Genomic DNA, 15,652 nt, shown 5'->3' on the forward strand with positions numbered 1-15,652 from the left:
CGAGGATCTTACCTGATTCCCGGGTACACCTTTGGGGTATTCCGTAACTCGGAGACCCTGCTACATAGCCACAATCTGCCAAGACTGTCTCCAAAACCTACCCTGAAACTTCTAGCCTAGCAATCTCTGCTTGCTGGCACCCCTGGAAAGGCAAAAACACAAAAATTCTGTATTGTCGCATAATTTACACACAGTCGCATTAATGCACATATGACAGCCAGGTCCAAGAGCTGACACTCTAGGACCCCAAAACATGGATCAGGGGCAACCAAGTGGGCTTAACCTTTATTATTGAGCCCGGTTACCCCCTCACCGTCACAACACCCCCATAGGTGCAAGCTGGGGCAGATTTGGAGTAATATGTGTTGATGCATACTGTAGTTGCAGGATGAAAATGCGCCGGTTTTGCTACAGTAGATATTGGAAATAGAGATAGCACACAGGAGACTTTTAGTGGAGTTCAAAAACTTCTGCTGTATTTAGTATATAAGAGCAGATACAAAACAGTGACATTTCAGGACAATCCTGTCCCTTCCTCAGACCATACACCTTACAAATGATTGTCACAAACAACTATAAATACCCCTAGGGGTTGCAAAAATCACCTTGCTCACTAAATTAGCTAAGAATGTGCAGCTCCGGACTTCTAAGGCATCCCGCTGGCTTGGTGCCACGATGTCTGTAAAAGCCCGGAGTTGAAAGGTTACCCCAAGGTGTTAGTTGGGGAGGGGTTCCTCAAGTACCCACATCATAGTGTAAATTCCAGGCAGTTTGGCAAATGGTGGCCAGCCCAGACTTAGTGTCGCCAGTTACAGGGGCTGGGTCTCATACTGCACCGACACACTTTATTCGAGCAAATACCCGGTATGTACCTGGCAGATACCTGGAATGCGCCACTCCTCACCTCTGACAAGCCCCGTTGCATTTGCCTTCCCAGCCTGGGTTTATGCCTGGCTGATGGGCGGCTGATCTGTTAAATGATAATGATTAGGATTTAATAGGCTGCAATGCTTCGCGTGTCTACCAGATGGCATAAATTCATGAATTGTAATGCAGTATATATATATATACTGTGCAGTATTGCAGCCAGCGGGAATAAAATGCTTCAATCCCTGCTTGGAAAATAACTCAATGCACTCGGGCAGAAAACAGTCACAAACCTCAATACCCCGGGTATACCCGAATTCGTGGGACTAGCCAAGCTCGAATAAAGTGTGTCGCCAGTGTATGCTAAGGAGCAAAGGTGCCAGGTTGGCGCATGCTCTAAACAGGATGAGAAGCCCCCTCTGCCAGGTTTCTAAAGTATTGGCAACTCCGGGATAGGTGGGAAAAATTATTCCCACAGAGAGATTGGCTGCACTGGTTAGGTATAGGAGTTTTAACCTTATAAAAAAAACCTGCACCCCATCGGGAATCAGATTCATCCAAGATTAACATGATTCATGCAAGAACCCTCTAGGATTTCGTAAGGGTTAAAGATTCCAAGTGCCATTACAGCGGTGGCAGAATGAAAGAAGCAGCTCCGTCAGAGTATATGGCAGTTGCAGCTAGCGCCGCTGACCAAGGACACTTCCAAGCAGTTTCGCGAGCATCTACCGCTTCTGGGAAATTGCTCCTAAAGACTTTGTTTTACAACTTTTCATTCTGGAAACCAACTATTTAGTTTGCCCCTGTCCCAGTACGTGTATTTTCAGTGTAATTGTGTAACATTGTGTGTATGTCCATTTGTGAAATAAATTACAATTTATTTTATCTCCTTGCTTTGCTCAATCGTATGATCTCCGGGTATAAATGTGTTAAAAGTTCTGGTCTCCGGTGACAGAAGGGTCCACTTAATTTTGTGCCTGGGGGTCCATTACGTTATAGTTACGCCGGTGCTAGGGTATCTGGGAAATGGCATGCAAAGGAGTACACAGTGTCACCTTGTGCTTCAAATCCATTTTAACAAGGACCCTCAGAAGCTTATGCCTGATACATTACACAGCTTTTCCGTACTGCCTGGGTTACAGAAGTGCAGAGCCAGTAAATTATTCTGTAAACTGTAATTATAGTAATTAAGCAGTTATACACGGGATACAGCTTATATTTTCTTATAGTAAACAATTAGAGGAATCCTGGGACGGGTCACATAAAACTGTCATATAAAGGTGACTATGTTGATTGTACCTCTCTATAAAAGGATGCAATAAAATAGTTTATATGTTTCCATCCCAGGGTGAGGCTGCCTCTTTGGCTGTGGGTCCTGCCAAAAGAGCTTGCTCTGAACATTTTTGCTGCTGCTTGTCAAGAGGTAATATTTCCTATTTTTTTTAAAAAAAGACTTGTACCAAAAAAAAAAACCCATCACATCAAAAAACAATTGAATAATAATAATACTAAAAATAATAATAATAATAAAAAACGTTGACATGAAATGTTTGCATCTGCAGCTGCAAAATACAAGCGCACGAGGATCGGTAACAGGGAAAGCTGAATAGGAGATGCCATTGCTGGATTTCACAAGTGTACGCCCCTGCACATCAGGGGGCCAGGCAGGATAAGAGGCCAACAAGAAAAGTCTGTAAAGTTACGGTCCACAATACCGTGAGTCGGCCCAGAGTTCCCGCACCTGGGTTTTAGGATCCTGGCTCTGGGAGGGAGTTGCCTTCCACGATCAGACTCATATTAAACAGGATGATATAATGATATAAGGATGTTGCTCAAAGAAGACTTGCTGCCTAACCTGTGCATCCGGTGTCCCTGAAACATGTCACATTCGGAACCATGAGGCGGCGGCATCACTTCCCTTTATGGCTCTTCTATGTATTTATTGCAGGGGTAAGTGTAAACGTGTGTGAGGGTGCCCTCAGTGGGAATACTGTGTGAGTTTGCCCTCAATGTGACTATTGTGTGAGTGTGAGGGTTCCTTCAGTGTGAAAATTGTGTGAGTTTGAGGTTGCGCTCAGTATGAATATTGTGTGCGTGTGAGAATGCCCTCAGTGTTAATATTGTGGGTGAGGTTGGCTTCAGTGTGACTATTGTGTAAGTGTGATGATGTTCTCTGTGTGAATATTGTGTGCGTGAGAATGCCCTCAGTGTGACTATTGTGTGAGTGTGAGGATGCCTTCAGTGTGAATATTATGTGAGTGTGAAGATACCTTCAGTGTGAATATCGTGTGATTGTGAGATTGCCCTCAATGCGAAAATTGTGTGAGTGTGACCTCAGTATGAATATTGTGAGTGTGAGAGTGCCCTCCGTATGAATATTGTGTGAGTGCCCTCAGTGTGAATATTTTGTGAGGGTGCTCTCAGTGTGAATACTGTGTGAGTGTGAGAGTGCTCTCAGTGTGAATATTTTGTGCGTGTGAGGGTGCTATCAGTGTGAATATTGTGTGAGTGTGAGGGTGCCATCAGTGTTAATATTGTGTGAGTGTGAGTGCCCTCCATAGGAATATTGTGTGAGTGTGAGAGTGCCCTCTGTGTGAAAAATGTGTGAGGGTGCTCTCATTGTGAATATTGTGTGAGTGGGGGTGCTCTTCTCAGTGTGAATATTGTGTGAGTGAGGGTGCTCTCAGTGTGAATATTGTGGGAGTTTGAGGGTGCTCTCAGTGTGAATATTGTGTGAGTGTGAGTGCCCTCCATGTGAATATTGTGTGAGTGAGGGTGCTCTCAGTGTGAATATTGTGTGAGTGAGGGTGCTCTCAGTGTGAATACTGTGAGTGTGAGGATGCTCTCAGTGTGAATATTGTGTGAGTGAGGGTGCTCTCAGTGTGAATGTTGTGTGAAGGTGGAGAAACAAAGGATGAAATGTATCAATTTGGTGACTAAATATGTACATGGGATATTGAATACGTTGATTTGTATCTTGGAACGTGATAATTAGAGGGTGCAATTCATGATTAAAAGTAACATGACAAAAAATATGGAGGGCTAAGGGGAGTCCTCCAAGAGTAAATCACTTTAAACTTTAGAAATGCAGATTTGAATAAACTGAGGTCTAATCTAGTAGTAATACAATGGGATGATGTTTTTGCAGGGAAAAATGTTGAAGATAAATGGGCAGTCTTTAAAACATTGTTAGAAAAGCACACTTATCAGTGTATACCCTTGGGTAATAAGTATAAAAGAAATAAGTCAAAACCAATGTAGCTAAATAAACAGGTAGGGGAGGAAATTGACAAGAAGAGGAAGGCATTTAGATTCTTTAAGTCAGAAGGGACAGAGACATCGTATCAGAATTATACTGTAACAAAAATTGCAAAAGGGCAATCAAATTAGCTAAAATGGATAATGAAAAAAGGATTGCAATAGAAAGTAAGATAAACCCTAAAAAGTTCTTTAAGTAACTAAATAACAAAAAAATGAGAAAAGAAAATATAGGACCCTTTCAGTGTGAGATGGGTAGGCAGATTATAGGTGATAAGGAAAAAGCAGAGGTATTAAACAAATTCTTTGCCTCTGTGTTTACCAGGGAAGAATCAAGTTCAATAGTAGTGCCGCAGGAAGAAGCCACAACCTCCATATTAATTAACAGTTGGTTAACTGAGGAAGAAGTTCATAGGCGGCTAGATAAAGTTAAAGTAAATACGGCACCTGGCCCCGATGGCATACATCTATAGTAAGAGTTCTTAAGGTGTTAAGTTCAGAAATAGCCAAACCATTATATTTAATATTCAAGGACTTCTTTTCCACAGGCTCAGTACCACAAGATTGGCATAAAGCAGATGTGGTGCCTATATTTAAAAGGGAGCTAGATCACAACTGGGAAATTACAGACCTGTAAGCCTGACTTCAATACTGGGGAAACTACAGGATAATATTCAGGAATTCCAAATGGAAACAAAATTATTAGGAATAGTCAGCATGGATTTATGAAGGATAGATCTTGCCAAACTAACCTTATTTGTTTCTTTGAGAAGGAAAGTAGGAATTTAGACCAGGGTAATGCAGTTGATGTGGTCTACTTAGATTTTGCAATTCTTTTGATACGGTTCCACACAAGAGGTTAGTGTACAAAATAAAGCAAATTGGACACAGTAATAATGTATGCACCTGGATTGAAAACTGGTTGAAGGACAGACAACAGTGAGTTGTCATAAATGGAACTTTTTCATGTTGGGCTAAAGTTGTGAGTGGAGTACCTTAGAGATCAGTACTGGGACCCCTGCTTTTTAACTTGTTTATTAATGATCTTGAGGTTGGAATAAAGAGCAAAGTCTCTGCCTTTGTTGCTGACACTAAATTGTGTAAGGTAGTAGAATCAGAGCAGGGTGTAATTTCTCTCCAGAAGGACTTAGAGAGACTGGAAACGTGGGCAGGTAAATGGCAGATGAGGCTTAATACAGATAAATGTAAGGTTATGCATTTAGGAAACACAAATAAACAGACAACTTACAAATTAAAGGGGTCATCCCTTAAGTTTGGAGGAAATGAGATTTCATCACCTACTGTAACGCCTGTATGCCCGCAGACCTGGCCAGTCCCCAGTACTGAGGTGGGTAAGGGTATAACACGCACCCACAGCAGTGAGGGCGTGCCCGGAGTGTGGTAATGCGTTGCCGGGCCTGGTAAGAAAGGGTTAATGTATACTTGCTGAGTCCGGGGTGCCAGAGGTCGGAGGGTAATGTCCAAGTGCCTGAGTTCAAGGATTGGAGAGAGCAGCGTAGTGATGTCCGTAAGCCAGGGTTCAAGGGCAGGAGAAGGTAGAGTAGTCAAATCCAAAGCAGAGTTCAAGGTCAAACCAGGGGAATCCAAACAGAAGCAGGGACAGGAACAAAAGCTGCAACAGACAAGGGAGCTAAGCATAGAGACTGCACACACAGAAGCTACAGGAAAGCTATGCAGAGCAATGACTGAAGGGATAGAGTGGGGTTATAAAGGAAGGAGGACCAATAGGGATGAGGCGAGGAGCAGAGGGGTGAGGGAGAGTTTGCAGGGATAGGTCAGAGAGAGCAGGGGAGGAGACAGGGAAATAATCAAGAGAAATGGCCTGTAAGCCGCAGGGGACGGAGCTAACGTTCGGGGGAGGCCTATAACTGGAGCGGGTGCGCGCGCCTTCTGTAAGGCTGCTATTCGCACGCACCGCGCGTGTGACAGGGCGTGAGGGGCGTACCGCGGAAGGGAAGGAGAGGCGGAGGAGCCAGGTAAGACAGTGGTTGGGGTGATAAAGGCACGTCGAGCAATGCGCGCACCACCGGGGTAAGGAGTGAGCGGGAATGTGTGCGCACAGTGCGGGGACGCGCACGTGACCCGAACACACGTCAGAGCGCGCAGACCGCGCCGCAGAGGAACGGCCGCAAGCGGAGGCAGGGAATGGGCAGGAGTGTATGGAAGAGGGGTAGAAAGGTGTCGTGGGAACCCGGGGTGACGGGGACACGCTGGGAAGCGCGAGTCCCCCGATCCATTACACCTACAAGGGAAAGTGTTCTTTATAGTTAAAATGTGGAATTCATTACTCATCGAGACCGTGATGGCAGATACAGTAGATTTGTTAAAAAAGGTTGGATATCTTTTTAGAAAGGAAAATTATACAGGGATATGCCAAATAAATAAACATGGGAAGAATGTTGATCCAGGGAGTAATGTGATTGCCAATTCTTGAAGTCAGTGTTAGGAATGTGAGCGCACAGCGCCTCAGGCGGAGCTCACGCCTCTCTCCTTACACTGCTCAGACCCTTCCACTACAACCACGCAAGCCCCCTTCAGCTTCATCACTTACCCCTCGGCATGGTGGGACGCTCCACGAGGTTCTTCCTCCACGCTCTACGCCGCAGCCGTCGGCGCAGAATCGCCGTCCCGCGCGCACATGCGCACCCCACGTTGCTTCCTCTCATGCACACGTTGGACTTACAGTGCACACACAAAAGCCCTTGAACTTATCCCCACTCAGGCTCCGCCCCCAAACACCGCATGGTTACAATCTGGCTCTTGCTGAGTGTCACCTGAGCTCTAAGAACAGTATCCAATGCTCTGAAGCTCCCTGGGCTCCTCCAGGCACGCCCTCTCTCCTGGTTGGCTGTTCCAGCTTTATATACCCTCTCTGTTCTGTGCTTCCTCGCTCGTCATAGTTTTTGTATGGGTGTTTCACAGTGCTTGTTCTTTGATTCTCTCGGTTTTGACGCGGCTTGGCAGACTACCCCCTTTGGCTCTCGACTTCGGATTGTTCCTGTTTACGTACCTTCTGGCTCCCTTCGACCACGGCACTCATCTCGATCCCTCCATACGTCTCCTACCCCTGATCTCGGCAACGGCAACGACCATTCTTCTGGGAAAAACGGTATCGGCAAGTATTCTCGCAATACACCCCATCTGGCCTGGCACCATCTAATACCACAACCCGGACACGTCCCTCGCTCTGTCGGTGTGTGTATTCATACCTGCCACCTCAGTTCTAGGGACAGGTCTGGTCTGCGGGCTACTCCGGCGTAACATTATGACGAGCCCACAAGACGCAGACCAGGCCGAACTGAGGCAAGCAATCACTACGCTGATACAGCAAAACCAGGCCATGGCCGATCAGATTGTGGCCCTAACCCGCCAAATGGCCAAACTTTCGGCTCTGGTACCGGAAGCACCTGTTCCTCTTTCTCCTCCACAGGCTGCAGAACCAGTCAGACCCAGCAGTCAGGACGTGAAGATACCGCCTCCCAAGCCGTACGCTGGCAACCCGCAGGAGTGCAGAGGTTTCCTTAACCAGTGCGAGGTTCAATTTGAAATGGCACCCCTTCAGTACGACACCGGCCGGAAGAAGGTAGCCTACGTGTACAACCTACTGACGGGCAGCGCGCTGGCATGGGCCTCGCCAGTCTGGGAGTTGCGCCCGGACCTGACACAAGACTACCTAGCCTTCAAGGGTGAGTTCCGACAAGTCTTTGATTCCCCTGCACGCCGGGAGATGGCGTCTGTTTCCCTCCTCCAGATGACTCAGCGGCGAAGATCGGTGACACAGTATGCAGTGGAGTTTCGCATGCTCGCCGCCGAGACGAACTGGGGACAAGAGCCGCTCGTCTCCGTCTTCTGGCAAGGTCTCTCGGAGTCCATCAAGGATGAGCTTGCTCGGCAACCCAGGCCAGACCAATTGGAGGCGCTCATCGACTTGGCCGTACGCATTGATCAACGCATCCAGGTACGACGCTCGGAGCGTCAGCATGCCCGGCCACTAACCTTCCAAGCACCCTTCCCGAACTCTCCTCTGGTTCCTAGACCGCCTCCTTTGCAGCAGCTGGCACTGGAGCCTCCCGAGCCAATGCAATTAGGGGTGCAACAGATCCGGAATCCACTACGACAACACCGCTACGCCGGCGGACTCTGTTTCTACTGTGGATCCCCTGAACATCTGGTCCGTGCATGCCCTTTGCGTCCGGGAAATGGGAACACTCAGTGAGTATGGAGGGGCTCTCACTGGGTGTTATCTCTTCTCATCCCCTCCCCAAGGAGGCACTGCCTAAGAAACTTACGATTCCTATCTCTCTCGCAGGCGCTGAGTTTCGTACATCTACTGCTGCCTTTATCGACTCCGGTGCTGGAGGAAACTTTGTAGACCTCGATTTCGCCAAACAGAACCGGATACCTTTGGTGAAGAAGGCCCAACCTATTGCCTTGGTTGGGATTGACGGTCATTCTCTGTCTCCAGCCTTAATCTCGCTACAGACCGTACCTCTCCTCCTATCTACCTATTCCCACAGCGAGACCCTGGTCCTTGACGCCATCCAGGCCCCAGGTACGCCAGTAACCCTCGGCCTACCTTGGTTGCAGAAGAACAACCCTCCAATTGACTGGGTCTCACCTACCCCCATCACCTGGAAACCGAGGTCAGGGAAGTCTCCCAAACTCTTGGCTAACACAATGACTCAGGACTCCATTCTTCCCCCTGTGTATCACCCTTTCCACGAGGTCTTTAACAAGGTCCGCTCAGAACAATTGCCTCCTCATCGGTCCTACGATTGTCCCATCGATTTGGTCCCAGGATACACCTTGCCCAAGTCCAAGACTTACCCATTGTCGATACCTGAGTCTCAAGCCATGGAAGACTACATAAAGGAGAATCTTGAGAGAGGATTCATACGGCCCTCCAGTTCCCCGGCGGGAGCAGGGTTCTTCTTCGTGAAGAAAAAGGATGGTACTCTGAGGCCATGTATTGATTACCGGGGCTTGAACGGTATCACCATCAAGAACCGCTATCCTCTCCCCTTGATCACGGAACTCTTCGATAAACTGCGTGGGGCTAAGATATTTTCCAAATTGGATCTCCGTGGGGCTTACAACTTGGTCCGCATCAGGCAGGGCGACGAGTGGAAGACAGCCTTCAACACCCGCTGTGGGCATTATGAGTACCTCGTCATGCCTTTTGGTTTATGTAACGCCCCGGCTGTCTTTCAGGACTTTATTAATGACGTATTTCGGGAGGTGCTCAACATCTTTGTTATTGTCTATTTAGATGACATTTTGATCTTTTCCAAAAATCTCCAGGATCACATTCGTCACACCTCGTACGTCCTCTCACGTCTACTCAAACATCACCTGTATGCCAAACTAGAAAAGTGTACCTTCCATCAACGCTCTACCCAATTTCTGGGCTACATTATTTCGGACGAAGGCTTTTTGATGGATCCAGGTAAACTCCAGGCAGTTACGGAATGGCCCAGACCAGAGACTCTCAAGGCTATCCAGCGTTTTTTAGGATTTGCGAACTACTATCGGAAGTTCATTCGCAATTTCTCCACTCTAGTGGCCCCCATCACAGCGTTGACTAGGAAAGGGGCTGATCCATCTGCCTGGTCCGCCGAAGCTATCTCCGCCTTCCAGGCCCTTAAAGAGGCATTCGTCACGGCACCGATCCTGCGCCACCCCAACACGGATCTTTCCTTTGTCATAGAAGTTGACGCATCAGACTGCGGTGCAGGGGCTGTACCATCACAGAGGTACTCGCCCCAGGATAAACTTCACCCTTGTGCGTATTTCTCAAATAAATTTTCCTCCGCCGAGAGGAATTTGTCACGGTTGTGCTCGCCACAAACTCGGGTCGGACCGCGTGGCTGAGGTAGGGTTGTAAAAGCACCGACCTTAAACCTCGCAGGCTGATCCGGATTGCGCAGTTCATAGTCGTACGTAGCAGGGTCTGGATTGGAGAAGACAGCATCGTCGTTGTACAAGCCAGGGTCAGGATAGGAGACGTCAGAATAAACATTGTCCAAGCAAGAGTTCGGCAACAGGGAGTCAGGAGAACCCCACTTCGGCTTATGAGCGCGGGGGGGTTCTCTGCGCGTGCGGCGACCATGGCCCATGGTACTGGTCTCAGAAGGTGGAAGACAGGCCAGATTTACACACCGCCTAGCTGCACGGTTAAACCAGCACTACAGCGCAAGAGTCCTGAGCGGGTTAGGGAATCCTCTGTAGCAGCGCAGGAACCAGGACACGGCCTCTCTAAATTAGGGAAAGAGTAGGCCCCAGGAACCAGGAAGCTGTAGATACACAGGGAGACCTCCGCTTCAGTGTAGGAATCCAGGAGACTGAAGGACGCAGGGGCGAAACCTCCGCTTCAGTGCAGGAATCCAGGAGGCTGAAGGACGCAGGGACGAAACCTCTGCTTCAGCACAGGAGAACAGGAAGCTGACGGACGCAGGGACGAAACCTCTGCTTCAGCACAGGAGAACAGGAAGCTGAAGGACGCAAGGGAAACCTCCGCTTCAGCACAAGAGAACAAGCAAGAGCTTGTGGCAGAACAGTTGGTGACATCCGGTAAGGACTATGCTCGGCAAGGAGCATTATGGGAAGGCAATACTTAAAGGCCAGCAGGCCAATCCCCAGCGGGGGTGTGAAGATATTGCTCCAATGAATGAATGCAAGTCTAGGTTGCATAATAGGCTGCACAGCTGCAGTAGATACCAGAGGGAGTGTGTATAGCTTTGGTGAGTGAATCCAGGCTGCAGCAAACATCAGGAGAGCTGTTCCAGAACTGCACCGGTCTGCAAGGTAAGGTAACCAGTAACCCGCGGAGCGGATTCCTGACAGTATCCCCCCCTTCACGTGAGACCTCCGGGCGAACATGAACACTCATAGAGTTGGAGGACTGGGAATTGTTGCTGAACCGTCTAGGATTGGGGTTAGAATCGTGGTCCAGGGACTCGTGGTTAACCCTTAGTGTACTCCCACCCCCCGGTGAGAACTGCGGCCAGACAGGGTCATCCATGGGTCTTGGGGACATTGAGTTGTTCCTAAAATTCCTTAGGTGGAAAGGATATCCGTAAACGAGCAGTTCTTTGGTGAGTACAGTTCTAGGATATGAGATAGATGGAAGAAACATCCTTGGTACATGGCTCGCCTCGCAAAATGTCTTGGAAATCCAGGGCTGTGAAGAACCAGAGGGCTCCAGAGCAGAAACGGAAGAAGGACCCCCACTGAAAGCCCAGTCCTTAATAGAGGAATCGGAATCTAGGATCAGCGGCCCTGCTAGTTGATCGAATATACCAGGAGGGACTTTGTAACAGAAAAAGTCTTGGCTGACCACTGTATGTTGGAATTTGCGAGGAATTTTTCCTCTAGAAGGCTCCCAGGTAATGGTTAGTAAGGGTATAGGCTGGTTGGAAGCTTCTCCCGGTATTGGTATGGAAGGTGACAAGGCATGCAGTAAACCAGGCATAGGGACCGAAATCTTGGGATAAGTACAGAGTATTTCCAACTGAGAGGAAATAACAGGGGCAACTGAAAAATCCGAGGCCCCAAACCATGGTTTAGCAGGAGCAGATAAGCAAACAACAGTAGAGCTCTCCAATACTGGGAAATCTTCATTGGAAGATAGTATTGTCAGTGAATCAGGAATAGACCTTGGAATTTTCCTATCAGGAACTTGAGAAAAAGGCAGAGCCAGGGTAGTGGCGGGAGGGAAGCTAACATCAGAAGCTGAAATCTGTACCTCAGTGACAGAGACCTGAGAATCAACAAGCAGCAAGTATGACTTATGAAAACTCTTAATGACAGGCACCTTAGGAGTACAAGGAGTTTTCTCTGAAACTGCAATGGCCCTAACCACAGGGGTGCCTAACCTGACACAAACAGGAATAGGTATGTTTTCTAGTGCAAAATCTCTGATCCCAGGACTCCTAACAGATAGTAAGGGTGTCTGGGTTTGATTAGAGAAAAAATCAGATGTATTGATAAGTGACTTAGAAACAATTACAGAGGTTCTAGATTTGCTGGACATGTGAGAAAAAATACCCTTTAAGACAGGAGCTATAATCTCCTCCCAGAGTAAGCCCATGTTAGCTGGGGCATTTTTAGACACAGCACTGAGGGACTGGGTCTCAGCAAAGGCAGGACAGCTAAATAGCTCAGATTTAAACCCTAAGACTTGTAATATATGCATGGTGACCTCAGACAGTACTAAGGGAGTGACTACAGATATGCTGAACCCTGAAGGATTAGCCTGGACAGAGAAATCAGGGGGGCCCCCAGTCAGGCTAACCATTGTAGGAAGAGATTCAGAATCTGAAGGCAAATCATTACCTCTCAGAGTCTCAGGACCAGTAAGACACAATTCAGGGAGAGGGGAAACAGTGTGCAAGCTTCTTACTAGTATATATGAAAAAGCGTCACTTTTGAGAGAAAGCCGTGTGTCAGCAAACCCTCCTGGAAACACAACATGAACCCCAGGAGAGACATATAGACTACTGTATGCGTTTAATCCTAAGCTTAGTGAAGAGGAGCACCCAGACTGTACACGGGGTTTAAACCTAACTGTACTGGTCTCTGAAATAGGTATTTGGTAAGGAATGTCTGGGAAACCAAAAATGACTGCAGATTCCACAATGTGGGAACTATGCACTGAAGCAGGGATCACCGCTCTCTGGGCGACAGACTGGTTCAGTGAAATACCCGGGAGGAGGAACTCTGTGGCTAAGTTTAGGGGAAACCCTGACTCCTGAATACATTTTACAGGAACTAGAACTTTAGCTGAAGTCTCCGGAGGTGAAACTGCGGAAACTTGAGCTGAAGCAGGGGATTTATAGCAAAGAATTTCTAAGGAATCCTTAAGGTTAGGGGACTCCTTCAATGCAACCTCTGCTGTCTGACTTGTGGACTCATTCTCTGAGGCTAAAACAAAGGCATTAACTTGGAGGCAGCAAGAATTTACAGGGGTTAATTCAGACCATACCTGAGAGTAAAACATAGCTAGACCTCTCTCTGAATTGGGGAAGACTAGGGATCTCTCTTCTGGTGCTAGGGGCGTGACCTTAGCTGGCAGAGAACAGGGAATAGCAAAAGGAAACTCAGAGAACTGCCCCCCAAGGGTTAATACAGAACTGACCCTGGGAACAGAACTTAGGGATTCTTTCTCAGACGGGGAAAGCGCACAGGACTGTTTGGTTGGGGTTACAGTAGACATATCATTGGAATCAGGGCACCCGGGCAAACAATCAGGGCTAGGGACCGTGGTAGTAACTACGTTGGAGAGCAATGCTAGTGGGACAGTTTTGTCATTTCCTGGAGAGGGAGATACGTCCCCAGGTTTAGCGACAGGACTGGCAGCACAGGTGGACTGCCAAGCGGCAGCGTAGCTGGCGAGGAGAGGGTCCTGTTCCTTTATGCAAATGTCCAAAGTCAGGGAAAGTACATGGAGTGTGTCTTGAGCATGAACCACCATGAAGAGAGGGTCCTGTTGTACTAGGTGAATGTCCAATGATAAGGCCAAGGCAAGGAGTGCATTTCGGGCGATGGCAAGTTTGATAGGGTGCACATTATCCCAGGTTAAAGGGGAACCAGAGGAGCAAACACAATCGGCCAGAGACTGTTTTAAGTCCTTGAGGCAATAAGCCTTACTAATGAGATCGTTACGGCATTGTCTTTGCAACGGGGTTAAACCTTCATACATAATCTGATCTTCAATCAGGGGTAGTATTTCGCACAGATACTGGTTTTCAAACTGGGACTGGTCTACAGGCCGGGACAGGATTTCAGACAGAAACATACCAACCCTCACCACAGGGCGGTCCGTGTTTGTGGGGCCGAGCATACTGTCACGGTTGTGCTCGCCACAAACTCGGGTCGGACCGCGTGGCTGAGGTAGGGTTGTAAAAGCACCGACCTTAAACCTCGCAGGCTGATCCGGATTGCGCAGTTCATAGTCGTACGTAGCAGGGTCTGGATTGGAGAAGACAGCATCGTCGTTGTACAAGCCAGGGTCAGGATAGGAGACGTCAGAATAAACATTGTCCAAGCAAGAGTTCGGCAACAGGGAGTCAGGAGAACCCCGCTTCGGCTTATGAGCGCGGGGGGGTTCTCTGCGCGTGCGGCGACCATGGCCCATGGTACTGGTCTCAGGAGGTGGAAGACAGGCCAGATTTACACACCGCCTAGCTGCACGGTTAAACCAGCGCTACAGCGCAAGAGTCCTGAGCGGGTTAGGGAATCCTCTGTAGCAGCGCAGGAACCAGGACACGGCCTCTCTAAATTAGGGAAAGAGTAGGCCCCAGGAACCAGGAAGCTGTAGATACACAGGGAGACCTCCGCTTCAGTGTAGGAATCCAGGAGACTGAAGGACGCAGGGGCGAAACCTCCGCTTCAGTGCAGGAATCCAGGAGGCTGAAGGACGCAGGGACGAAACCTCTGCTTCAGCACAGGAGAACAGGAAGCTGACGGACGCAGGGACGAAACCTCTGCTTCAGCACAGGAGAACAGGAAGCTGAAGGACGCAAGGGAAACCTCCGCTTTAGCACAAGAGAACAAGCAAGAGCTTGTGGCAGAACAGTTGGTGACATCCGGTAAGGACTATGCTCGGCAAGGAGCATTATGGGAAGGCAATACTTAAAGGCCAGCAGGCCAATCCCCAGCGGGGGTGTGAAGATATTGCTCCAATGAATGAATGCAAGTCTAGGTTGCATAATAGGCTGCACAGCTGCAGTAGATACCAGAGGGAGTGTGTATAGCTTTGGTGAGTGAATCCAGGCTGCAGCAAACATCAGGAGAGCTGTTCCAGAACTGCACCGGTCTGCAAGGTAAGGTAACCAGTAACCCGCGGAGCGGATTCCTGACAGAATTATGACGTCGGCAACAGAGAGTTATTGGCCGTTAAAATGGCACTACAAGAGTGGAGACATCTGTTGGAAGGGTCAAGGGAGCCATTTTCTATTTTAACGGACCACAAAAATTTACTTTATATCGAAGGAGCACGTCGCCTCGGTCCTCGACAAGCTCGCTGGGCACTTTTTTTTTCTCGCTTCAACTATCACCTATCCTATATCCCGGGAACGAAGAACGTGAAGGCAGATGCGTTGTCCAGACAATACTCCTCGGAAGACAGGCCTGAGGCAACTTTGGAACCTATCCTTCCTCCCAAAAGAATTTTGGCTACTTCCACCTTCAAATCGCTAGACAAGATCAAAAGGGACCAGCAACAGATCCCTTCAAACACGGCGATCCCCTCTAACAGGCTCTTCGTCTCGCCCAGATTAATTCCAGAGGTCCTAGATTGGGGACACTCTTCTAAACCCGCAGGTCACCCGGGCTTCAGAAGGACGTTAGACTTAATTCATCTGAACTTTTGGTGGCCCAGTATGTCTAAAGACATTGCGGAATACACTCGCGCTTGTCCTGTATGCGCCCAGAACAAGACACTTCCACAGAGACCTCAGGGACTTCTTCTCCCATTGCCAGTGCCTGCTCGTCCATGGTCCCATAT

General features: G+C 48.4%; 2 protein-coding genes across 2 annotated transcripts in view; both read left to right on the forward strand.

Annotated features, from left to right (window-relative positions):
• Positions 1-15,652, forward strand: part of LOC142488078 (uncharacterized) — a 908,622-nt gene that overhangs the window by 407,073 nt on the left and 485,897 nt on the right. The window lies entirely within an intron of this gene.
• Positions 2,220-15,652, forward strand: part of LOC142475354 (NXPE family member 3-like) — a 36,675-nt gene continuing 23,242 nt past the window's right edge. Inside the window, exons 1-2 of the mRNA XM_075581273.1 lie at positions 2,220-2,290; positions 2,430-2,817. Coding sequence (XP_075437388.1) covers positions 2,764-2,817 — 54 coding nt within the window. The 5' untranslated portion in view covers positions 2,220-2,290; positions 2,430-2,763. The remainder of the gene's footprint in view (positions 2,291-2,429; positions 2,818-15,652) is intronic.

The sequence above is a fragment of the Ascaphus truei genome, chromosome 2 (assembly GCF_040206685.1).
Source record: "Ascaphus truei isolate aAscTru1 chromosome 2, aAscTru1.hap1, whole genome shotgun sequence".
NCBI classification, from domain to species: domain Eukaryota; kingdom Metazoa; phylum Chordata; class Amphibia; order Anura; family Ascaphidae; genus Ascaphus; species Ascaphus truei.